A 26232-nucleotide genomic window follows, 5' to 3' on the forward strand; every position below is an offset into this window, starting at 1 on the left:
CCGCTATGGATGTTTGTTGGCGACGCTTTATTTGACCTGCAGCAGAAATAAGGGCAACAGAAAGACACCGCGGGGCTTTAGACTAAGGGAAGCATTGTCTGTCTGCAGCACTTCGCGTCAGAGTGCATGTGCGTGCATGCAGGCCGCAGTCGGCAGGAGGATTGTGTGTCAGGTGGAACATGCGTAGGTCAACGCTGGTCAGACGCAGTATTGTGCGCGCATATTGCAGCGCGTTCCACCTGCGCAAACTCACTCATGTGGCCCTCGAGCACATGTCCCCTGAAATTCAATTACGCTCTCAGCGCTTCCCGTCCGTTCCTACGTTTGCTAACCTCGCCGTTAATAAAACAAATCTAGCATCTTTCTCTTTTTCATTCGCTTTTTTCCCCCTTCTCCTTCTTCTTCTTCTTTTTTTCTTTTTCTTTTCCCTCCCCCCGGAAGGTGGGCTGAGTCCGCGGGAGTGGCGGAGCGCTGGAGCCGCTCTACCCCCACAGGAATGCGGATTGTCTCAGATCTCCGTTGCCGCCCCCTTCTCCCCTCGCCTCCTCTCTGCCATTCAAAGCGAGTATAATTGTAGGGGAGCACAAAGCGAGAGCGGCTGCAGACGGTCTGCAGCGACGAGCGGGCACTTTCTTTAAAACACGGGCGCTGGAAATAACTTAAAGAGCCCCACTCAGCCTCTACGCTGACACACAATATGAACAAGGAAACTTTTTATTAATAATAATAATAATAATAATAATAATAATAATAATAATAATAATAATAATAAATACTAAAATCATTTTCAGCTGTTATAATCTATAATAATAATAATGAAATAATAATAGTATAAAAATAATTCAAATGATCTATAATTAACCACATTCATTACAAGTCATGCAGTGTGAAGTGTCATGGGGAGATTAAAAGCCGCAGAAATCACTGCAGTTCGCTGCTGCGAAAACCCGTCAGAAACAACAGTTGCGTGCGTCATCCACGATCAATCCGTAACGATGATTTTCTGACTTGTCCGAAATGTGCAGCCTAATCGAGGAATAAATCGCCCTCATCCAGAGAAATCGGTTAGATACATAAGAGATAGCGTCTAATTTTTTTTGTTTGTTTGTTTACAGTCACAATGAATGCACTTTTAAGTCAACAAAGCTACATAAGCAACGGAACAAAAGAAATCGACTGAAATGAGTGAATTCTAATATTTGTTTGATACAGCAGAGAGTTAAGCCGACATGTCGCCCAAGGCGCACAACGTTTCTATTTGTCTTCGTGGCGCGTTTTGTTTGTTTGTTTGTTTTTCCTATTTCATTTCACATGGAATATTTCAGGCTGGAGGGAAGAAGAGATACTGAAGGGAGGCGTGAGGGTTCGAAGCTCCATTGTCCATTTAAACGTTTAATATTCTTCCAAAATGCAATAAATTACATGCACACATTTACACATTTTACACGTTTCCTCTATGACTGCCATGAAATACATTGCATATTCCTCTGAAATGTGAACACGAGTCCCATGAAAGGAAATAAAAATAGAAAAAATAATAATAAAAAATAAAAAAACAACAGGAAGGGTTCTTTTGTTTCTTTTTTTGTTTGTTTGTTTGTTTTTCTTTCCTCTTTTCAATATAACGTCCCAGCTCCGAGAGCCAACGAGTGCTGTATCGAGTTCGGGGTCTGAAGGTGGGGGGCCATGGAGCTGCCGGCTGCGGAGTACCAATTCGACGTGTTGTCCAGAAAGTTAGATGCCGCCGCGTTGATGCTCTGCGGCTGTAAGCTGTGAGACCTGGAGGGGCCCTGCGCGTCCCACACGGCCGGGGACTGCGGCGAGTTGCAGGCCATGGGGTCGCTGGAGCTCGGGCTGTGCTCTGGGGGAAGCTCGCCGTTTTTCATGATCTTTTTCATCTTCGATCTTCGGTTCTGGAACCAGATTTTGACCTGAATATTGAATTTGAAATGAAAGGCGTGTTAGCAAATAATACTGTGGAGTTTTTCCGGTTATATCTTTTTTTTTTCTTTCTTTCTTTTTTTACGCACAATGCATAAAAGTGCACAGTGAGTAAAACTTTTTTCTTTTTATTTTTACAGAAGACCATTTTTTTTTTCTTAAAAATATAAAGCAGCTAAATCCCACCTGTGTTTGCGTGAGTCCAAGGGAGGCAGCGAGCTCGGCTCTCTCCGGCAGCGCCAGATACTGCGTGTTCTGGAACCTCCTCTGTAGGGCGGCCAGCTGGAAGCTGGAGTAAATGGTCCGGGGTTTCCTCACTTTCTTCGGCTTCCCGTTCACCATCCTCACCTCGGGCTCGCTTATGTCTTTTTCTGATAGTAAAAATAAAATGAATCGAAACAAAAACGACTGTGTAAATTTGCCACAAATTTGCAACAATTTGAAAGAAACATATCAATAACTTCAAAAATAAATAAATAAATAAATAAATAACATGTTTCACATCCGTATCTAGATTGCCTTTGAATCGTTGCAAAACAAATAATTCAGTTATTTTATTTTAAATTCCTTCCTGCACATTTAGAAAAAAAAAAAAAAACATTTAATAGAATTTTCTTTGGTAATTCCAATCCGCTTTTACGCAAGTAAAATAAAACATATATATATATCTATATATATATATATATAGATATATATATATATCTATATATATATATATATAAAATGTAGGCCCGTACCTTGTGGACTCGGTTGGGCTTGAACTCTGCTATAAGTCCCGGCATACTGGTGGTAGGCGGGGGTCGTGTACGAGCTGTAATCACTGTAGGATTTTGTCGTGTAATTCCCAGCAGATCCGTTTACACCGGGGTACTGGTACTGATAGGCGTTCAGGGGCTTCCCGTACGACGACGACGAACTGGGAGAACAGTAGCCGTGAGGGACTCCAGCAGCGGGGCTGTAGTATCCAGAATCCGTGGCCGAGGACTCGGGCAGCGTGGGGGATTCCTGAGACGGATGGTGCATGCTGGAGAGTTGGAAGGAGCTCTGGAAATCGGTGGGCTTCACACTCGGGATCCTCCGATCGAAAACTCCGGTCATCGTTCGAAGGATGGAAAACGCGCGGGGGTTTTGTTGTTGTCGTTGTCGTTTTTTTTGTAACAAAAATATTAAAAATATATATATAGTCTGGGTCCAAAGCGGGGTGGAGATTACACTCTCATTGCGTCAGGAGACTCTCAGGCCGTCGGTGCTCTGGTGAAGACTGCAGCCAGGCGCGCAGCAAAGACTTGGTTAAATCCTGAATCGCGCTCTTACGCACTGCAGGGAGGATCTGGTTCCATTGGCCAAGGCACACACAGACACAGCTACACCCAGTTCACTCCGCCAGCTTTCTTGCGAAGGGGGGAACCACTGGGGATATGTAGTTCGTATTTATATAATATCATTCAAGGTGTGAAATTAAGGTAGTCACTTATTATTATCTTTTTTTAAAAAGCATCTAATGTCAGTGCTGCAAAACGTAAGGATTTTATTTTTTACATTTAACATAATTTCATTAAGGAGAACACCTTCAATTTAAAAAAGAAAGGATACAACGTACACCTATTGTCTGTGATTTCCGTTTTTACTTGCAGGTTTGTGAACAAAGGAGATTATCATCTCTCAGTGGCCCGCTGCATCATCAGTGCATTTTTTTATTATCAGGTTTTTAAACCGAGCAGTGGTCACTAAAAAGTCAGTTGTTGTTTTGTTTTGTTTTTTACCGCGTATTCGGGTTATTTCTGTGGCAGGGCACACAAAAGCCAAGGCCAGTCAGTCAATTTTGTGGTGAACAGCGCCCACATGTGGAAGAATACGGTGCTACAAGTGAAACAACAACAACAACGACAACAACAATAATTATTGATTTAAAGAAAAAAACACACGCAAATTTTTGTGACATCTGCATACGTGTATGATACCCAGTCTAGTGATAGTGATGATACCCATTCCAGTCTAGCGTGAATTGTATTTGGACCCAGCACCTTGTAAAAAAAAAAAAACTGGTGGAAAGCATGCCAAAATCTGCAGCTATAAATTAGGGTTATTCTGCTAAATGTTGCTTCTTTGAGCATTTATTGTACTTGAAACTGTATATTTTTTGTAATTCTAACCATTTGTTGGCTTTTTGTTTGTTTTGTTTTGGTCTTTCAGTTCATTCCCAAGGCCATTTATGATAAAAGGGTGGTCTGCCAGAAAGACGGCCAGTTTAAGCCTTATTGTAGTTTATTTAATTCAGTTCTCTTCATTATTTAGAGAGGTAAATCAACACAAAACTTTTCTCAACGCACTTTGTACAAAACAAACATGTGAAATTCAAGTTCAGTTATTTAAAGTTCATTCAAATATATGCTTCGAATACAATGTAATTCCAAGCAATTATATTCATAAAATCCTGAAGTGCTGATTCGTAAAAAGTTGTTAAGGAAGACAGGAAGCATAATACCAGTCTGACAATGTATATTAGCAGGCTGCTTTGTATTATAACCAGAATAAAATTGAAAAGAATGATATTAAGTTTACATTTGTCCTTATAGCTGAGGTGTATTTGAATGGTTTCATTTACGTGGCTCTCACTGCTGTGTAAAATTAGGTCAGATTAGTTCTAGCAAGTTGGGAAAGTGAGATATCCCTCTTGTTGGATTATTGACTTTATTGGCTGAATCGGACTACATACTGTATCCCATTACAGCAACAAAGACGACAGACATCAGTGATTACAAAGAAACCAGGAGGGAAAGGGGGCGGGGGGGTGAATTAAAATGAAACATGAACACACTAAGCTAAAAATATTCTTCTAATTGTCCAGTTTAATTCTTAAATGTTCTAAAATGTGTCATGCAGGGGTTCTAGTACTCGAGACCGCTCTTGGTCTCGAGACCATTTTTGTGATGGTCTCGAGACCGTCTCGGACTCGGGCGCCAGTCCAGACCGCAGCTGTGGACATATCACTAAACTTACAGCATACTGTCCAGTTTATTTATTAACATGTTTGTTTTCACTGGACGCAAAACGCACCGATTAAAATCCAAGCAATGACGTGATTCACCAATTCCGTGTTTCTGTTAAGTCCCCTCACCCCCATCCCCGCCTTTCACTCGCACGCGGCGCTCCAAGACACGCGCAGTGGTTTCCTTTGAGCGGCAGAAGACGTCTGTCTAATCGTCAGTAATAGAATTGCGCTGCGTAAATCATAAGAAATCCGACGGCGCACAGCTAATTCAGCAGAGCTTCGCTTTCACAAACGGTGGGGACTACGACCAACTTTTTTCACTTAGAAAAGAAGCTCAAAGAAAGGTTAGCTCCGTTGACGCGATGTTAGCACAGCTAGCTGTACAGAGACACATAAGCATTTGTGATGAAAAAAAAAGTCACTCACTGCGCTGAATGATTGTGCGGAGGTGTCGCATGTATGGGACAACACTGTGTCCAAAAGTCTGCAATGTAGTGATGAGACATTCACGAACGATCCGAGTCTTCTGAACTTCTCTTTACTAAGAAGATAGGACTTGAGCAGTGCCGGCCCAAGGCATAAGCAAACTAAGCAACTGCTTAGGGCCACTAAGGGACCCCCTCAGTGGAGCTGATTTTTTTTTTTTTTAGTAACAATTTCTATGTCATTATAATATCAAAAACACACAATTTCACCATGAAGTGATTTGTTTTTACAATAATATATATTTGATAATGTATGTAGAAATGATTATTTTATTGATAAAAACAAAAAAATAAATTGCGCCAGGGGGCCCCTGGTGGCCGCGGTAGGTACCGCTGGTATCATGAGCTGCAACGTGCAGAGCGCATCAAAACGTCCAAAGTTAAGTAAGCAAAACAATGTCTCAAAAAAGGACTTATCCTTCAGGGAGATAAAGGTTTGTTTTAATGTGCCTTCGTAATGTAATGTAAAAGATTTGTAAAGCTGCTGAAAATTAGGTTGATAGCGACCTGGAACGGTCCAGTTCAACAGCCAAACATTTATGCTAGGGTCTTTGTGTTTGTGTGAAACTGAGTTTAAACTTTAAATGAGTTGATTCTCATGGTTGGCTCTGTATATTTCTGAGGTATTTTGGCTTCAAAACACCATGTTTGATAACAATAATTAAAACTTCTCAATGTTTGACATTGTCTAGCAAAATGTTTTTACGTCAGACTACAAAGCTGCTACATCAATGAACTGCTCTATGCTGTAGTTGGGGATTTGTTGTTTGCTGCTGAGCATAATCATTTTGTGGCTTAACAAACATTATTTTTACATCAACTTCTAAGTTCTGTTAAAATCATTTGAAGGCTCAGAATCAGTACCAGTACCGGCCCACATTCTCAGGGGAGAAAGACTCACCTGGTGTAAATTAATTTTTTAGCTACTGGAGTAACACTTAAGAGAAATTTATTTAATGAAAGTATGTCATGAATGTGTGTGTATGGCTGCACCAATTGCAGTTTTCTGGCCGATCCCTGGTTATCGATCTTTAAAGAGCCTGGCCTGCCGATTTTGATTTTGGTTGATATATAAAAAAAAATTTGTCTGAAATGTCGCTAAATATAGCAAGAAAATCGCTGAGTTGGCAACAGTGGGGGTGAATATTGATAACTGTAAACGTGCAGACTTGACCTGGTGGGCTGGTCTGTCAGTCAAACTTCTCACTGTAGAGCACAAGAGGGCAGAGACTGATTTTTAAACCTTTGCTGACGAAGATAAGATCATTAGGGGATAAGATGGGCTTCACGTGTAAGTATCGGCCAATCACAATTCCCCGAAATTAAGGAAATCGGCTCCCAGAAATCAACTGGTCTATAAATCAGTTGGCCAATAAATGTATTCTATTTTATATGATGAAAACAGCACTGCCAGAGATGGAATAAATTTATAGCAGGTGTGTGAATCATCTAATGATTGGACTGCTGATTGCAGCCAGTCCACATTGTTAGCAGAACTAGAGGGCCCCAAAACCACATTTCGCTTAGGGCCCCATGGAGGCTTTGGCCGGCCCTGAACTGGAGCTTCACTTACAGTGCTGATTTCTGACATGACTGATATGGGCAAATGCCCAGGGCATTATCTTTTTAGATAATGGGATAAATATTGATTACATTTATTTCTGCTCTAAGTATTTAATATCTATGTGTTTTTATGGGAATGTGAATCTTTCAGTTCAATTTGATTAGCAATTTTGATCATATTTCACATTTTATTGTGTCATGTAGGGCGCTGGTCTTGGTCTTGACTCGGTCTCGGACCCTAAAAGTCTTGGTATTTTCTCGGTCTCGATACACTCTGGTCTTGGTCTTGTCTTGGTCTCGGGTTAGGTCGTCTGGACTACAACACTAATGCCTAGTCAAAATCGATTAAGAGCTTTAAATGTACAAAATAATATTTGTACATATTGGACCTCATGGCCACCCGTACTTTCAACAGAAAGAGGACAGATTCCTCCAAAATGGGATGCTCTCTGCTGGTCATTAATTTCTTACTTTAATCACCCCAACTGCTCTGCTTAGTTTATCATACAAAATACTAGTCAGTCCAAAGTTCTTCAGAACATTTGTAAACGGCACAATGAGGAGCATTGTTATGATGACCTGCTGAAGGAGTGTCTGAGAAAGTAGGAGCTTCTTCAATGAGCTCTCAAAGTGTCAAATTATGAAGTCAAATTTCTTATGTCATATTTAATGTATGCAACATTTTTATAACAACTGAATGTAACATAGTTACTTGATTGTGCTATAAAATAGAACAATGTGTCTGGAAAATACATAATACTGCCCCTTTAAGATTATAGAAATTCTCTTTGTATTGAGAACTTTAGCATGTTACTGTAATTACCGTCTTCTTTGACTTTTGGTGTTAATAAAACCAATAAAAAAAGAACATTGATGAAACATGGCATCCCCTCCAATTAGATTTTGCCTAATAAGAACTTTGTGACACATTGTTGTGGTTCTCGTAACCCTGGTGGCACTTAAGCTGCCCTTACTCAGAATAACTTTTGGAATAAATTACTTGACGCAGAAAAAGTAAAAAATCTTTTCGCGCATAATTATCTGAGACCAGCATAACTACAAATTTGAGATCAACAAATCATGTATCCAAGCGCTCGTGGAGGCCCTCTGCTGGCTTGGGGGTCCTGTGGCAGATTAGCTCGCTTTTGTCTGCCAGCTTTGCTGCAAACATGAAATGCTGTTTATCTTTACTTTCACTTGCTTAAATGAAATCATTATTGCTGCGTTGTCGTACAACAACTTTACAAGCAGATTAGTCACAGTGCTGTGGTACGTCGAAAACTGCATTTCTTTCGGACGTAGTTGTAAAAACTTTGAGAATCACTGTTGTAGTCATGTTGATCCACGCTCAGAGCACGCTGCTTGCGTTTGACGTAATCGAGGACGTCCTCTAGCAAGATAAGTCCCCCCAGCTACATAAACGTTTGCCATTGCAATGACATCACATTTACAACTGTTTGAAATTGCACACATAGCTCATATGAAATATTACAGTAATTCTTAGTATGGGCCGTGAGTAATAAGTCTATACAGAAGGGGTAATATGAATTTTTGAGACTCAAAAGCAAATGCATTTCAATGAATGTTAACGTGTCGCAACTCAAAAGTAGTTTATATATATATATATATATATATATATATATATATATATATATATATATATATATATATATGTGTGTGTGTGGGGGGGGGGGGGGGGGGGGTGTTCCAGGATCTTTGGCAAAGCTGAGAGGACTAATTTCAGGAGTCCCACTTGAAATGACAATGGAGGATGTGAAAAAAGAAATCAAAGGAGGGACAATAACAGCTGCCACCAGGATTAAAAGTAAAAGAGACAGGGAACTTAAAGACACTATGGCAGTGATTCTACAATTTGAAAAAGATTATGCCAGCAAATATCCAGTAGGGATACACAAACTACAGAGTTAGAGAGTGCATGCCTAAGATCGGAGCCGAATATGTGTATTTTTGGTTTTTGGTCACTAGATGGGGCTGTCGGCCCCAGAATACCAGTGGCCCCCAACCTTCTCATCGCTGCGGACCGGTCAAGGCTTGGCAATGTTACTGCGGCCCGGAATGTACCGGGGGGGCGGGGGGGGGGGGGGGGGGGGCGGTGCAAGATGTATAATGAAATAAGAGTGAAGAGTGAAGATTGGGAATGATTATTCAAAAGCATTTAATGTGGAAAACGGAATACCTCAAGGTAGTGCAATTAGCCCAATTTTATTTAATATCATGATTAATTATATTTTTTCTGATACTGATAAACATATAAAATCTACCCCAGTGGTCGTACCAGCAAATGAAGGTGTAAAAGGCAATGAAAAGGCAGATAATTTAGCAAAAAGGGCTTTAGAGGGGGCAATAACGATTACAATTCCTTTTGGGAAAGGGGAAGGGAAATCACTTATTAAGAGTAAAGAAATAGGAAAATGGCAAAAAGGTGGAAGGAAGATAAGAAAGGAAGAAGATTATATAAAGTACAAAAGTTAGTATTAATTAACATTACTGAGAGAAACATAAGGGAAAAAACAATAATGATCAGATTAATGATCAGAGTAGGTCATACCTATTTAAATGACATTTTATATTTAATAGGGAGGAAACATAACGATAAACGTGAAGGATGTGGAGAGAAAGAAAATGTAGAACACGTATTGATGAGCTGTAAAACATATGAACCTGAAAGGGAGAAATTGAGAAGAATGGGTGGAAGCACAGGTCAAGAAAAGAGTCTTAAAGGAACATTGGGAAATGATGGAAACATAGTGGATATTTACAGATTAATTTATTAATTATTTAATTATTAATTTTATTAATTTATTAATTACTTATTTATTTATCTTCAGAACACAAAATTAAAAAACACAAAATCAGAACACAAAATTAAAAAAGACACAAAAAAGAACACAAAATTAAAAAACACAAAATCAGAACACAACAAAATAAAAAAATTGAATTTATTAGATGTAAAGTAATGTTGCTACACACTCATGTACAGTAGGTGGCGGTAGGCACCTTAAAGTCGCTTGCGATCCGCCACAATAGAAACAACGAAGAAGAAGCAGGAGGTTAAATAACGCAAGCGGAAGTGGACGGGAGAGATCTATCTTGCCCCGCATCTCTTCTCTCTGCGCTTGCGTTTGTGTGCTGGGGGGATGGGGTCGTGTTGAGGATGAGAGACTCCAAATATTTATCTCTTGGCTAACTAAATATCCATATTTCTAAGCCGTGGGTCATTCCTTGCTGTTGGACGTACGAACATCGCTTCGGCTTCGTATGAAGCTCGGTGGAGTTTGCCCTCTGTAAAGTGGACTATCCCGCACGTCCACGATACGCTGAAAAAGTCGACAAAATGTATTCTGCTGGAGGTAAGTGCCGCAGCTACTGCTAGCATCGGCTAAGTGATGCCGCTGGTGAAAATGTACGTGAAAGTGTTGGTGCTGGGTGATTTCCACGCAGCAAATTGCCTGTTACTTTATGACAAAAAAAAGTAATTATTTGAAGAGGAACATTTGTTCTCGTCTCTCAGCAGGTATAAGATTCAGGGAAAAGCTTAGTTAGCAACAAGCAGCCGTTAGCTAAATTAGCTTTAGCTTCGCCTCGTTTTTAGCAACTTGTTCACTGTAAACTAGCCTCTGTGTTTACACGAGTTTAAATGCAATTTTTGAATACGAACAACAAATGCGAATAGGTGCCTGCTATCATTTTATCTCTCCGTTAAACACCTAGCACTTACGTTAAGCGGTGTTTAGCGGCCGACCACGCTTTCTAATCGGATCCCCAACCCATACATTAAGTCCAGTAGTGCACATCTTCAAAATGTCACAAAAAGTTACTAATGTTGTTTACAGACGTTATACTTCCAAGTTGACAATTATATAATATGGTAATGATTTTAATTTTTCTTTTTTTATTATAAAGTGCTTATTAAGAAGGTGGTACTTTTGCGACTTGTTTGGCGGCGACTTTACGAGTCGCAAAACTTGTTTACAAGTTTCAGTGTTATCACTTTGAAATGCCTTGCTGCTGAAATGTGCTATACAGATAAGATTTGATTGATTCATTGATTGATTGATCACTGAAACCTTGAACTGAAACGTAACCAATTCAAAAAAGTGACTTCCTTCTGGAAGACAATAGTTCATTTTGAGTTTGGAATCAACAATAAATATGGGAGATTAAATAAGGGTTAAAACAAAAAGTACATAGAAGTTCACAGATGGATCGTCAGTTTGTGCAAAAAAAAAAAAAACTTAATAAAATGTTCATTTTAAAATATAATTTTAAAACGGAAGCACAAATCGTTTAAAGTTCTTTTTTTTTTCCTTTGGATTGTGAGCAGCACAGCTCAAATACTTTCAAAGAATGGGACTATAAGCCCTTAAACCAGAACATTGGGCCTTTTTAGTTCCTGACTGACTGTGGGGGTTGTATAAAAGTACTTCAGGTCAATTCAGCCCTTTCATTTCCATTTTAAACAAAGGACTTCGTAATCAAGCGGTGAGCCATTGCATGCAGTGGCTTACTAATGGCATGCTTAGTGCTTGGTAAGTATTTTCAATTGATTCTGGAGACGGATAGTCATAAGACTATTCAAATCTCTCAATAAATTTTGGGATGATTTTATGTTCTTTGGAATTGATATGGATTCCTGTGGTCCAGTTGACTCAGGCTCTCTAAATCATTAGTTATCAAAGCGTCCTACTTGCATCCTTTCTTCATGAAACACGGATTGATTCTTTTTTTTTTTGCTAGAAAAAGTCTAGTACATTAAGACTGGAACTATTACAAAATGATTGGCACATGTTGCATGTTTATTGGCATGTTATTTAAATTAAACATCCTTTGACCGTTGCATTTTCTGAAGACTTTGCAAGCATCAAACTCAAAAGTGAGCACACAACTTTAAAAAACCCAAACGATACTAAGAATTTTGCGCTGTCTTTATTTCAAAATATTGCAAGATATATGCTTTTATTTGTATTTAAATGAAACAAAATTCTCCCGACATTTACAATGTAGTTGGCAAACCAGAGTCTGTTTTTCTTAAGAAAAATATCTCTTTGCTCATTCCGAGACTTATGAACTGAAGTGAAGTTGTGTTTTTCTGGCAAATGGGTGGATCCATTCATTTCAGGCTACCAGCTTGGTTCATGCATACTGCTCGTTCGCAGATAAGGGCCCTATCATTGTCAACGACTGTTCAGTGGAAGTGATAAGAAGGCAATACAGCTTAAAATAAACAGCTCAAATGAGCCGCACTCTTTACTTTTCATGGTCTTGCAGCAGGATATCTAAAGTTATCAACTTGATATTGTGTTTGAGTAAATGCCTTCACATTTATTTTTATGTGTAAGCGGATTTTTATACGCGTAACATGTCACTTTTGTCTTTGTAGCTACAGAAGTTCCAGAGGGACCCCGTTCCTCCGGGTCAATGAGCTCTGGTAAGCTGACATTTTGGTTTGAACTGGTTTCAGCTGTAATGTATTGATACTGGCAACATAATTTATTCTTAAAGTAAATGAAATGCCTTCTGCTGAAATGCGTGTGAATTTTTATGCCCAAATTAGGAAAAAAAAACAATCACAACTGATTGTCAGGCGCTGTGAAAGTGGTGATGTCACTTTTATGCAATACACAGTAACGTGCATGGAATTGAGACTGTGCTTAGTTTCAGATGAAACCATTATTGCTGTATTTTTACACATTCATGCTTCATGCAGGTTTTGTTATAACTGTTTGTCGTTGACTCCCCGACAAATTAATAAGAGTAGTTTTGGGTTTGCCAGGGCCGTAGACCCGTGTTTCAAACAGCAGATCTTATGCCTGACGTATCGGGGTGTTTTAAGGGAGTTTGTCAGAGTGGAACTCAAAGATAAGGTGGGGAAGGGATTGGTTTCCTCTGACAGACTGAAATATCAGAAGTCACATATGTGAATCATATTGGGACAGGCAAGTTTACTGGCAAAAAAGTCACATGGACATTTCTGAGTTTTAAAGACGAAGGAGGTTCAGGAATGGATTTGAGAAAGCCGAAATGGTCTTAATGATTATTGTATTCTAAAAGTATGAGTGTTGATGACATTTATAAGAATAAACCCAAAAGCATACAAATGATATTCTGTTTATGTTGCTTTTCTTTGCTTGTTGCAGACCCACCTTCCCCGTTGCCAGAATATGTGTTCAAGCCGCCACCGAGGCCAGACTTTGGCACCATGGGTCGGGCAATCAAGCTCCAGGCCAACTTTTTTGAAATGGAAATTCCCAGATTGGAGGTTTATCACTATGATATTGACATCAAGCCTGAGAAATGCCCCCGGAGGGTTAATCGGTAGGTCTATTTTTTCATGTTTTACTTTATTTTGTCTGCAGATTAGTGGGTGGGGCTAAACCTTTTTGCATTGTGGTGCTCAATTTCCTGTTGTCCTCAGGGAAATTGTGGAGCACATGGTCCAGCACTTTAAAACTCAGATCTTTGGCGATCGAAAGCCGGTGTACGATGGAAGAAAGAACCTCTACACTGCCATGCCTTTGCCCATAGGCCGAGACAAAGTACGTATTTTACTTCTCATCCCTACTTGAGTGAAGTTTCCTTATTTATACTTTTTAAAAAGTAAAAAAAAAAAAGAATCTGAACTTTATTATTTGCCATTTTTAATCCACAGGTGGAGCTTGAAGTAACTATTCCAGGCGAAGGTAAAGATCGCAGCTTTAAAGTGGCCATCAAATGGGTGTCTTGCGTTAGTCTACAAGCTCTACACGAGGCTCTATCTGGACGGCTACCAAGCGTTCCCTTTGAAACTATTCAAGCTTTGGATGTGGTCATGCGGCATTTACCTTCCATGAGGTCAGTTCTGTTGTTTTTTCTTCTTATTTTTTTTTATGGTTTGTCACTCAAAATGTCTTTTAGTAATAATTTTACAAGGTCGAACCTGTTTTTGTGTGACAATCACAGAGTGAGTCTCTGTCAGGAGTTTCATTCATGTTATTTATAAGTTCATTAAAGTCAATTATTACTTAAAAGATTTAGCATCCAGCCACACTTATAAGTTGTCAGATTCTGTGCTGCTTGTTTTTGTTAATCACATCTAATCGTTGTCCGATACAGGTATACCCCAGTGGGTCGCTCTTTCTTCACTCCTTCAGAGGGATGCTCCAACCCTCTCGGTGGCGGCAGGGAGGTGTGGTTTGGTTTCCATCAGTCCGTCAGACCTTCTCTCTGGAAAATGATGCTCAACATTGATGGTAATCTGCGTCATTCATTATAAAAAAATAAATCCATACAAATTTGTTGTCTCCACACGTCTTACCTCTGCGTGTTTTTTTTTGTTTGTTTGCAGTTTCAGCCACTGCGTTCTACAAGGCTCAGCCTGTAATTGAATTCATGTGTGAAGTTCTGGATTTTAAAAGCATCGAGGAGCAGCAGAAGCCTTTAACAGACTCTCAACGAGTGAAATTTACAAAAGAAATCAAAGGTGCGTCCTTTTTCACACCGGTTTAGGTCGACGGTATAGCAACATTTTTAGTAAAAAGAAACAACAACAAAAACATAATGATGTTTTTCAACTTGAAGATGTTAAAAATAGTTTTTTGTGTTGTATGAATATTTAATGAACTGAGATTTTGAAAAAGCCACTACAGACATTCCTGCTGTTGCTTCCAGATTTAAAGAGTTGTACATACAACCAAACTAGGCAAATTGTTTAGACCCAAAAAAAATCTATTCTGAAATAATTTTGGAGTGGCAATACAGGAGAAACCTATAGCTGGTCTATTTAAAAAAATAAAAAAATTATTTATCTTAAAGCCAATTAACTTGGCCTGGAGTTTTTTCTTTTGTTGTTTAACGTTATTTATTTTGCGTCCCTCCTGCAGGCCTCAAGGTCGAGATAACTCACTGTGGGCAGATGAAGAGAAAATACAGAGTTTGCAATGTGACCAGAAGACCAGCCAGCCACCAGACGTAAGAAGGCCCTCTCAACATGTTATCTAAACTTCATTATCCTGTAGCATTATATGTATTGAGCCAATAGATTGCGTTAAAAGGAAGATCTGATTGATAAACCCTCGGGGATATTTGATCTTCTCTTTGTGTTGATTGAATTATTCTTTATTGCCTCAGGTTCCCCTTGCAGCAGGAGAATGGCCAAACTATTGAATGCACAGTAGCACAGTACTTCAAAGACAAGTACAAACTCATCCTGCGATACCCTCACCTCCCATGTTTACAAGTGGGACAGGAGCAAAAGCATACCTACCTCCCGCTAGAGGTAAGACACTTTAACACTCTGGATTTTATTCAAAAAAAGTGAGAGTCCTGCTTGTTTTTAATTGATTGTCTACAAACGTGGTCTCTTCAGGTGTGTAACATAGTGGCAGGACAGCGCTGCATCAAAAAGCTGACCGACAATCAGACCTCCACAATGATCCGTGCCACAGCCAGATCGGCACCAGACCGGCAAGACGAAATTAGTAAACTGGTACGTCATCCGTGTTCATGTTCCTTCTGCTTTTAACAAACCGATCAGAGCATTAAATGAAGCATAATAAACTCAAAACATGACAAATATTCAATGGTAAAAAAGCCAAATTTTGTTTCGATTCCAGATGCGAAGTGCCAACTTCAACACTGACCCTTATGTTCGTGAATTTGGAGTCATGGTGAGGGATGAAATGACAGAAGTGAACGGCCGCGTCTTGCAAGCACCTTCGATACTTTATGGCGGCAGGGTACGTTCAGCGGTACTCTGGATGTGTTTTTTCCTTTGTTTTTAATATATACATGCAGTGCAAAAAATGTTGACCAGCATTTTCAAAATGACATCTTTCAGAACAAAGCAATAGCAACACCAATCCAGGGAGTGTGGGACATGAGGAACAAACAGTTCCACACTGGCATTGAGATCAAAGTGTGGGCCATCGCCTGCTTCGCACCGCAGAGGCAGTGCACCGAACTTCTGCTCAAGTAAGAGAGATTAGCAGAATGTTAAGATCTTTTGCACATGCACCTTGTATATAAGAATCTTATTGAGCATAAGATAAACTCGTTCTTCATTCGGCAGAGCTTTCACTGACCAGCTGAGGAAGATCTCTCGAGATGCAGGGATGCCCATCCAGGGTCAGCCTTGCTTCTGCAAGTACGCCCAGGGGGCGGACAGCGTGGAGCCCATGTTCAGGCACCTCAAGTACACCTACCAGGGCCTGCAGCTGGTGGTGGTCATCCTCCCTGGAAAGACGCCAGTTTATGGTGATGACCTGATTGAATTTATTAGGGAAAAAACAGTGTGTTTAACATTTAAAATGTTTCCTTATTTCGTGTCTTCTTGTTGCATATCTATAGCTGAAGTAAAGCGAGTTGGCGACACTGTGCTCGGAATGGCCACGCAATGCGTCCAGGTGAAGAATGTCCAAAAGACAACACCTCAGACTCTCTCCAACCTCTGTTTGAAGATCAACGTCAAGCTGGGTGGAGTCAACAACATCCTGCTGCCGCAGGGCAGGTCGGTGAAGTTGCTTACAGTAGTATTTAACAGGAAATTCACGACTTGTGATGTGAGAGTATGTCAAAGGGTCACATTTAGACTATTTTCACTTTTGCATTGAGTTGGCTTATGACTATTTACAGGGGAAATGCAGATTTGTTTCAAAAATACATTATTTATTTCAAAAGGAAATTAAATATTGTTATAATTTGTATCTTCGGTGCTGTTGTGGATGGTGATGTTGTGGGCAACAAACCTGAAAAGGCATCTGACTAAACTGCTTAAACTACTGCATGACAAACTCGTGGCCCAATTGTCCAAATATGTAATAAATCAGCCAAACAAATTTTGAGCAAAACTCTACTAAAAGAAGAGGTCAGAGCTAATGTAGCAAAGCTACTCCAACATGCTGCCATCATGAGTGGTGCAACTCTAGAAGGTATTTAGGGAGTCATTGTGTGAGTGTTAATCTCCCTCTTGAAAACATGTACGGAGAGCAAAACATGTAAAGCAATTCAGGTCAAAGTTTTCTTCCTGCTACAAAAGGAAGGTGATGTGGAAATTCTATTGTGGGTGAAGTGAAGTGAATTTATCAGGTTCCTGTTGCGTTCAGATCAGAAACATGCTTCACTCTGGAAGATCTTTAGTGCCGCCCCAAATCCTACCCCTGTTTTTCATGTTTGCATATTCACTGGCTTCTGCATTACCCCCTCAATGCAAATATGATAGTGAGTTGAAGGTTTTTGTATAATCCAAGGTAGTATTTTGAGATTGGAATATTTAGTTTCCACCCTCTTTACCAGCAAATCAGGATTTATTCTAAATTAAAATGCCAAGAGGGTTATCGGCTTCAAGTATAACTCCTTTTAACAGAACCTCTCCATAAGTAAAGGGTGTTTTTTTTTTTTTTTTTTCCCCTATTTGAAGTTGTAGATTAAATCTTTATGATGTAATTGAGAAAAAAAATGTCACAGTATCATTGCATATTGAATGGAGCCTCACTGCAGTTGATGCCTTCAGATTCCTGAAGAAGCTCAAGAGAGATGGGAGTGAGCAAAAAGGATTTATTGGAGCTGATATCACCATCTCCATATTGCCTGTGTATATGATATTGTTATATGAAAACTTATATCCACTCTGTGCATTCCTGTGCAGGCCGTTGGTGTTCCAGCAGCCAGTGATCTTTCTCGGTTCGGACGTGACTCATCCACCAGCAGGAGATGGAAAGAAACCTTCCATTGCTGCCGTGAGTTACAGCCAAATTAATATAATAATGTTTTATTAATCATTTGATTATGCAGGAAATGCACTTAAACACAACATGCTCGAAATCTATTTTTAAATTCACGACCTCTTTAAGTCGCATATGGGTTGCGCTCAATTGAGTTGCCATAAAATTTGAGGTTTCAGTGTAAATTAGTTGTAGTGTTTGTAATTGCAACAGTATTTGTCTCCTCTACCTACCACTTTTCTTTTCTGGATTTTTTTTTTTCCCCTTTGAAGGTTTAATGTGCCCTATGTTGTTTTTTTTTTTAGGTGGTCGGCAGCATGGACGCCCACCCCAGCCGATACTGCGCCACAGTGCGGGTGCAGCAGCACCGTCAGGACATCATCCAAGACCTGGCCAACATGGTGCGGGAGCTGCTCATCCAATTCTACAAGTCCACTCGCTTCAAGCCCACCAGAATCATCTACTATCGAGACGGCATCTCCGAGGGCCAGTTTAGCCAGGTAACGTGTGTGTGATGTCTCAGAACACGAGTGTTGTGCATGCTTTGTTGTTTCACAGTAGGCCTCATTTGTTAAATTTACAATTTGTTTACCCGTAGGTCCTTCAGCATGAGCTCCTGGCAATCCGCGAGGCTTGCATCAAACTAGAAAAGGATTACCAGCCTGGCATTACCTTCGTGGTTGTACAGAAGAGACACCACACGAGGCTGTTCTGCGTGGACAGAAACGAAAGGGTCAGTATCATGTTAGAAATGAGGAGTTTTATGTTTTTTCTTAGAAAATGCATGAGAATATAGTCGTGCATTCGTAAAACCAGTTGTATTTGTTTGCTTTCTAACTTGGCCGGTTGTTTAATTAACGAGGTGGCATTAGCATTTTACTTCCCCTCTTTTGTTCTAGTGTTGTTTCTCTAAAAGTTGCCATATCTTTGTCTGGTCTTCCTGTAGTTGTTGCTTGAAAAGGTTTTTAACTTGGACTTTTTCAGGTCGGAAAGAGTGGCAACATTCCCGCGGGGACTACAGTGGACACCAAAATCACCCACCCATCAGAGTTTGACTTCTACCTTTGCAGTCATGCAGGCATTCAGGTAAGAACTGTGCTACAATTATCTGTGAATAATTGGTGGCGGGGGTTAGCTCCAGGCTCCCATGCTACCACTTTTTATAATCAAAATCTTTTGGCCGATTTGAAATCTTGGGCTATTTTCAAACAGATTTCACTTAAAATGGGTTTTGTCTTTCTATCCTGCTGTAACAAAAAGTTGGAAACATTTTTTTAAAATTTATATTAATATAGTAAAACAAGGAAAAACGTATCTGAGTTCCTGTACAAGCGATTAGCAGAGGGGGACATAGTTTGCAGGAGTTTCCATTTGTATTTTGTGTTGATCATTTTTATCCACAGAAGGTTGTAAACATTTAATATTGCAGCATCTTCCATGACAGACTGAGATTGAAAGCCCAGATGGATAAAATGGATCACTTGTTGCTTTTCACTCTTTTTGTTCTCTGCTGAAAGAATTGCTATCTGCTAACAAGCATGATGTTCAAAGTAGTTTCCCTTATATAGCTTGTTGAATCTCTGTGGACATTCGGACTTCATTTTGTAAACACTGCAGACACTGTTGTCAGGGTGATCCAGTAGTGCTGTCTTGTTGTGCTTTTGTTGGGAAAGGTCAGATTTTGTTTTTTTTTTTGTTTTTTTGAGCCTCTGACTGGCCTGCCACAAGCTGAAATTAAGCCGATTCCAGTCAAAAGCCGATTTCTCCGAGCATCTCTAACTTTCTTCCTTGTATCTAAATAAATATGCCGCCTCACCCCCTCATCCATTATCCTTCCATCCAGGGAACTAGCAGACCGTCTCACTACCACGTGCTCTGGGATGACAACCACTTCTCGTCGGATGAACTGCAGGTCCTTACCTACCAGCTCTGCCATACGTACGTGCGCTGCACCCGCTCCGTGTCCATCCCAGCACCAGCCTACTACGCCCATCTGGTGGCTTTCCGGGCGCGCTATCACTTGGTGGACAAAGAGCACGACAGGTAAGGACGCGTGTTCTGAGATTTTTTTTTTTTTTTTTTCCTCCCCTCTCTTTCTTCCATCAATGACCTGTATAGCCTAACCGCTTTTTAAATTTTTTTGCTTTTGTAGTGCTGAGGGCAGTCATACATCGGGCCAGAGCAATGGGAGGGATCACCAGGCCTTGGCCAAGGCTGTTCAGATCCACCAGGACACCCTGCGCACCATGTACTTCGCCTGAAAGTACAGCGCCCTGATGGGCTGGGGGTAAAAAAAAAAACCCGCCAATGAAACCAACGGCCCCTCTAGCTGTCTCTGTGTGAGCTCCAAATACCATCACAAGGTTTCATATTGTCTTTTCCCTAGGTGGCAAACTTGTCACTCACCCATATGTCCACATTTGAACTTCTCCCCTTTGACCCACCAAAGTAAGCCATTTAGTAGTGAAAAAGGCAAATTTTCGACAGAAATTAGGTTTCTAGATGAATTTCTTTCTTTTGTTTTTTTTTTGTTTTTTTTTACTTGTTTATAGAACTTTTTGTTTTTTCAAAATTTTGAAAATGGTAAAATTTGCACACAGAAAAACAATAGTTTCTAAAAGAAAGTGGGCTGTTACGTTATATACCAAGTTGTTGTTTTTGTTGTTTTTTTTTTGGCGGGGGGGGGGGGGGGTTCTGTAGTTCTTCCGATTCTTGTTTGCTCGAGTGGATCCTGGTCCGTAAATAGAGAATCTAAATGTTGGGGAGCTCACTTACTGTTTCTATGCCTGAACCAAACAGCCAATCCAAGCAAAGTGCACTGACCAGGATGGGTACTTTACAAAGGACAACAGTACTTAACCCTCCTGTTATGTTCGTTTCTGAGGTACAGCAATAATGTTCCTGGGTCTGTTTGACCCGTGGAGTGTTTATTCATGCAATAGTGTCAGAAACCAAAAAATTCCTCCAAAACACTTTTGTATCTGATTATTAACTCCAATACTAACCATTTCAATCAGTATTTGTGCAATGATGTTATTTTTTATTTCTCGCAAATAAAGGATCAATGATGACAACTTTTCTAGTGAAGTAAAGAGAAAAGTGAGAAAGTGAGCTTGTGTGTGGTGTGTGTGTGTGGGGGGGGGCGGGGGGTGAAATATGGTACATAGCTGCAAGGAAACATATAAAATTGGACATTTAAAAAAAAATAAAAAAATCTTTTCAACCTTCAACTTGACTGTCGGATCAAATTGACCCGAACAGTATGTATTTAAAATGTAGATGCAGGGGGAGGTTGCAAATGTGTAAAATGAATAAATGTTCAATTTATGTGTAGAGTGCACCTATTAAGACAAATAAAAAAAGTTTCATGCAAAAACAAATACTTCCAACTATTAAAAAAATAAATAAAAATTTACCTTTAAAACGGGTCAATTTGACCTGCAACATAACAGGAGGGTTAACATATTATGAATTATTTGAATATGTTTCTTTCCTTCAATATAGGTCATTATCTGATTTTTAAAAAGTGCCATTTGGGACCAGGATTTTTTTATTTTTTATTTTTTTCTTGATGAATTGGTTCCTGGTTGGCGTTTCTGCATTTTTCTTTGATTCACATCAAACTGTTTTTGTTTTTTATTATTTATTTTTTTTGTATTTCACGCCAAGTCTGGTGACGGCGAAAAGACCGTTTCTCATCCGATTTGCAAACTTTATTTGGATCATCTCTGACAGATTTTTATTTTTATTTTTTTTTCCTCTTAAGGTTTAGAGACTGAATGACCGTGTTTAATCCTGTCGTCTGAACCGATCTTTTTTTTTTTTTTTTCAAGCATAAAATCGGGTGCGCCGGGACTGGTTCCCAGCAGCCTTTTTATATTGTATTCTGAGCCGTACTGATAAAAGATTTGAACTCAAAAGGGGATCATAAAAATTTTTTCACTTATAGTAATTCTTCATTGTATAGTCCTGTAGCTGAGATGCATTGTTGTTGTTTTTTGTGTTTTTTGTAGTTATTTTTTTTCCTTTTTAAACTTGTAGGCATTTATAGCAGTTTTTTTTTTTCTTTTCATTTTTATGCCCCTCAATCCTACTTCTATTTTTTGTTTATTGTATATAGCAGCAGGAAAGTATTTTCTGCTGCGTTAGTGGTCAGATCGGGGCAGCCGTGTAGCGTCTCGGCGGCGGGGGAGGCAGGGGGGTATTCGGTACAGAAGAGTTTTTACATTTGAACTGATTTTAAATGATTATAGAAGAGCCTCTTTAGTTTCGAGGACACTTCAAGAACCGTGAACGGTCGTCGCACAAAAGCATCGTTTGGGGGGCGGGGTTTATGCAAGCAGCTTTTGTGAGTCTTTTTACTGAAATAGAAATGTTCCTAGTAAGGTATATTTTAAATAAGCTGAAAAAAATTTTTGATTTTTTTTTTTTTTTTTTAAAGAAAAAAAAATAAAAGAAGTCCCAAATTTTGTCTAAATTAACTCTATTTGTATAAACATTTTAAATGCAATTATCTTGCCTTCTAAGACTCTTACCATTTTAATTAATGGAATTAAATACATAACTACATCCTGCTTTAGTTTTACCGCTACGTTGAGCTCGTGAATGTTTGTCTAGATCGAAGGCAAGTAGTGTACATTTTCTAACTATGCATCATAAAGAGATTTAGCAGTTAACGGGGATCCCACATGAAATCGGATCGTGTACAGAGGTAGACAATCAGGGCTTTTGTTTTCCTTTTTTTTTACATTTTTATTTGAAAGTGTTTCGCGTTTAGTTTTGTTTCTTAGTGCTTATCAGCATCTTCAAGTGTTTGTAATAAGATAAAAGTGGTCATTTGTGACGATGTAGATTTTTCTAGCCTAAAAATGAGCGTCTGCTTTGTAACACACAATCGTTCATGGCCAAACAAGACTACCAATTTTTACTCAAAAGACAGAGAAGCACAAAAAGGCTTTTTGACTCTAGGTGCTAGATGTTTTCACTGTAAATCACCTTAAGTCCTCACTGATCCTTCATTACTTCTTCGGTCCTTTTCTTTCCCTTTAACTATATCAGTTTCCCCTCTTTACTTTTAACTCCTTTAAAGCAACTAGAGATCCGACTGACTGTGTTTGTGGGGCATTTTGGAAAAAGGAAAAAAAAAAAAAAAAAAAATCCCGTACTTGATATTTACTGTTCTGATGTCAATATTGTTCTTATCGGTGCTGGTCTCACAACATGTAAATTTGGATGCACTTTTGATAGCAGAATTATGAGTATGACTTCTAATGTGTGTGTTTTTTTTTGTTTTTTTTTTCTCCATTAATCAGAACCGAAGGCTCAGCCATAATGTGCGACACTGGTGTAATTGCATGGAAATGGCCGTGTGTTCTACCTCTTGTTACCTGTTGCTGTGTTATGGTAACATCACGCCACTGGCCATTTCTGTATAATTACCCTGGCTGTGTATCATGATGGGCGTTGCTTGTGTCTCGTTGACTTTAGACTTTTTTTTTCTCTTTGCATGACTTGTATTTAGTATTACGCAAACCGAAGAGACAGAATGTGTTTGTGTTGAAGTTCTACGACCAAATGCTTCGAGTGTGTTTGTACCTATACACACGACTTTCTGCTTCTTCTTCTTCTTCTTCTTCTTCTATGCACCACTAAAAATGACACTTTGATTTAAAACTTGGTTCTCTGCTCAAGCTGTGTAACAACAAATGCAAAGTTCTCCTTTGTCGAGACGAAGTCGGTGCGTCTCAGTGGTGCTATCGCGGACTGCTGGTTAAAGTTTCAAAGATGACAATTAGGAAAGTGGAGAACTCTGACTGATTCCTGAACACCGGTTTTAGCCAGTTAGGATTTCTTTAGCCGTCTGTTTAAATTTCTAAAATGTCTCTGAATATAACATCTCTTCTTTAAATAATCACATGTATATCTCTGCTTTCTCTAATTGCCTGTAACATCTCACTCAGTCTGAAAATGGCTAACTGATTCGCTTTCCCTTGGTAACAACTTCCACGCCGAAAAGTGTTAAGATGGCCTGTTGGTGCTTGGGGAAGGTCTGTTTACTGATCTTTGCGATGTTGGATTTTAGAGTTTCCTGCCAGTCACTGTTTATTGGTGGTCAGCCAGATAATAATGTACGACAGAGAGTAAAGTGCACTGCTTATTTCTACATAGTGATGCCCTTGTCTAGGGAAGTCGAATGGCTTTGTCTTTGTTTTTAGCTACCCTTCCTGATGTCATTAATATGCTTTTTTTTTTTTTTTTTCTTGATTTTTATTCCCTTCGTGGAGAGTTGGAAACAGGATTCTTCAGTAATTGTAACAATCTCATTGCTTTAACTTGGAAAGAAAGGAGAAGCTAGCGTTTGGATTTGTTGTTACTGCTCTGTGTGTGTGTTTTTTTTTTGTTTGTTTTTCGTTCCCTACACCAGCACCTTATAAACCAACATCGGAATGGCATTGCTTTTTCTTGATATAAAACTCCAAAAGTTACATTTGCACTAAATGAATAAGAACAATATTGTAGCTATTCATGCATAAACAGCACAAACCCATAGCCACTTACAAAACAGCTTGTTTTTCTTTTCCCCTTTGCTATAATCGCTGTTCAGAGAGATCAAGTTAAAAACCAGCCGAGAAGATTCCATCTAGCCAACCAAAATTGAGCAAGTCTTTTTTTTTTTTTTTTTTTTTTTTGAGAAATAACCCGAAGCCTTTAAGCGACAATAATAAGAGCGATATTTCCGGTTGCGCGAGTGGATCGCCTTTGTACAGAAGTCGTAGTAGAGGTGTTTTTCTATTAACCAAACTGAAAGGTGTTTTTAAAGGAGAATATTGTTGGATGCCAAAGTGGTGCATGTCCTGTTGGGTAAACCGTTTTCTCTCTGTCCAGAACCGCGATGTGGGCGACCGCCCTTCCCCAGTAAGACCAAAACAAATTACAGAGTAAGGAGTTTTTGCCACTTCTTTTTTTTTTTTTTTTTTTTTTTTTTATACAATGAGTTCAACGAAAGAATGTTTACAACAGTGACAGGTATTCCGAACCTGGATGAATGTGGCATCATGTTACAGGTGAAGTCCTGCATTACTTGTAGTGGTACCGGCGAACACCGTAGAGACTTTATTTTTTATTGAATGTGTTGAATTCACATATAATGTTAGTTTTCTTTTGGAAAGCCAAAAACCTGGATATACCAGGTAGCAGAAATAGCCAATATTAACTATAAATACCATATCAAATTATGCAATAGAATAATTTTCTTATTTTTTTTTTTTTTTTTTTTGCGTGTGTGTGTTCAAACTGTCTTTAAGAATATTTTCTGGAATTGAAACCGATTCCTTTATAAACCAGCAACTATTAGATAAATCCTTTCCAAACCGTTTCCATCTGTATAGTCATTTATCTCCCCTCTAAGCTGCTTATGTGTTGTTTTAGCAAAACAGTTGCTTGCATAATTTTTTCATTTATTTATTTTTTTTAGAGTTTTTTAGATGTTTTCCACATCTTCAGATAGTACCGAATGTAATTAGTCTGTGTGGTTTGTAAAATTGTGAAAGAAACAGTCCGAGTTCATTTTAAGCTCTGCTTCTTCTGCGCAAACTTTCTATTATTATTATTATTATTACTGCATGACTCTGTTCTGCTAAGCAGAAAATTGTAGGTTTCTTAGCAAAGCTTGCTAATCTTTTCATTATCAGATGCTCCGGAGAGCAACAGATCCCACTGGTGTGAAGGGAAAGTAATATCTTCAGCTGTGGATTCATACTTGCTTGAGGTGTGTGTCTTTTTTTTGTTGTTGTTGTTGGTATTGGAAACGGAAATCCCATTATGTTGCATTTGCAGTTAGGTTTCCAGCTTTGCTTCAACTCCCAGCCTGATAATCCTGCCTCGTGTGGACTTGTTCTTGTAAAGTCTTTTCTGATTTTGAATGAAGCATGCGTTTTTGTTTGTTTTTTTTTTTTGTTGTTGTTTTTTTTTTTTTAATGTTCGTCAGCATATAGTTGCTAGAACCTGTTTTTTTGGGGGGCGGGGTTTTTGCATGTAAGTAATGAACCAATTTGCAGAGCTCTCAGCCGGCTTCCCCAGGCGTAATTCTACGCTTCTATTCTATTGTTTGTATATAAATCCTCTGAAGAGTAATAATGTCTCTGGCAGTTATTGAAACCATGTCCACCCTGTTACCTGTAGCCATGTGACAGCAATGTAATGTGTACAAGTTCTTGTTTATTACAGCACAAGCGTATCTAGCAGCCGGGCCTAGCGTTGCTACTCATCTTCACATGATGGGTTTTTTTTTTTTTTGTTTGTTTTATTTTGGTCTTGAGATTCCCTGTTTGGCAAAAGGTTTTTATTTCCAATTCTAAAGATCTCTACAAATGTTTGAATATCTTCAGATCTATTTTCGTGGCTGAAAAGCCTCTAGGATGGTTGATTAAAGTTTCCCCTCCCGAAACATGAATCCTGCCCCACATATTGAGTATCGTCATGGCTCCACTCCCAGTCATGGCTCCACTCCCACTCGTCAGCTTGAAGATCCGAA

At 39.2% G+C, this 26232-nt stretch overlaps 2 protein-coding genes across 3 annotated transcripts; one reads left to right on the forward strand and one right to left on the reverse strand.

Moving 5' to 3' along the window:
* Positions 1–1372: 1372 nt before the first annotated feature.
* Positions 1373–3229, reverse strand: dlx5a (distal-less homeobox 5a). The gene is made up of 3 exons (XM_032581812.1): positions 2679–3229; positions 2128–2312; positions 1373–1931 (listed from the first exon to the last, which is right to left on the reverse strand). The coding sequence occupies exons 1-3, from the start codon at positions 3037–3039 to the stop codon at positions 1617–1619; spliced, it is 861 nt and encodes a 286-aa protein (XP_032437703.1). The 5' UTR covers positions 3040–3229; the 3' UTR covers positions 1373–1616.
* Positions 3230–10092: 6863 nt separating this feature from the next.
* On the forward strand, positions 10093–25631 carry ago2 (argonaute RISC catalytic component 2). 2 transcript variants are annotated; one of them, XR_004341551.1, is made up of 22 exons: positions 10093–10352; positions 12383–12430; positions 13140–13317; positions 13418–13538; positions 13652–13833; positions 14095–14231; positions 14327–14461; positions 14862–14949; positions 15109–15256; positions 15347–15466; positions 15594–15716; positions 15818–15951; positions 16049–16233; positions 16327–16486; positions 17624–17714; positions 18005–18199; positions 18298–18432; positions 18684–18785; positions 19543–19742; positions 19852–19986; positions 24585–24637; positions 25391–25631. XR_004341551.1 is itself a non-coding variant. In XM_032580780.1 (20 exons), the coding sequence occupies exons 1-20, from the start codon at positions 10337–10339 to the stop codon at positions 19958–19960; spliced, it is 2607 nt and encodes an 868-aa protein (XP_032436671.1). In that variant the 5' UTR covers positions 10093–10336; the 3' UTR covers positions 19961–20810. The 2 variants fall into 2 exon arrangements, 1 of the variants encoding a protein (XP_032436671.1); XM_032580780.1 differs by lacking the exons at positions 24585–24637; positions 25391–25631 and having other exon boundaries at positions 19852–20810.
* The last annotated feature ends 601 nt before the right edge of the window (positions 25632–26232 follow it).

This window comes from Xiphophorus hellerii, chromosome 13, assembly GCF_003331165.1.
Source record: "Xiphophorus hellerii strain 12219 chromosome 13, Xiphophorus_hellerii-4.1, whole genome shotgun sequence".
Taxonomy (NCBI): Eukaryota; Metazoa; Chordata; class Actinopteri; order Cyprinodontiformes; family Poeciliidae; genus Xiphophorus; species Xiphophorus hellerii.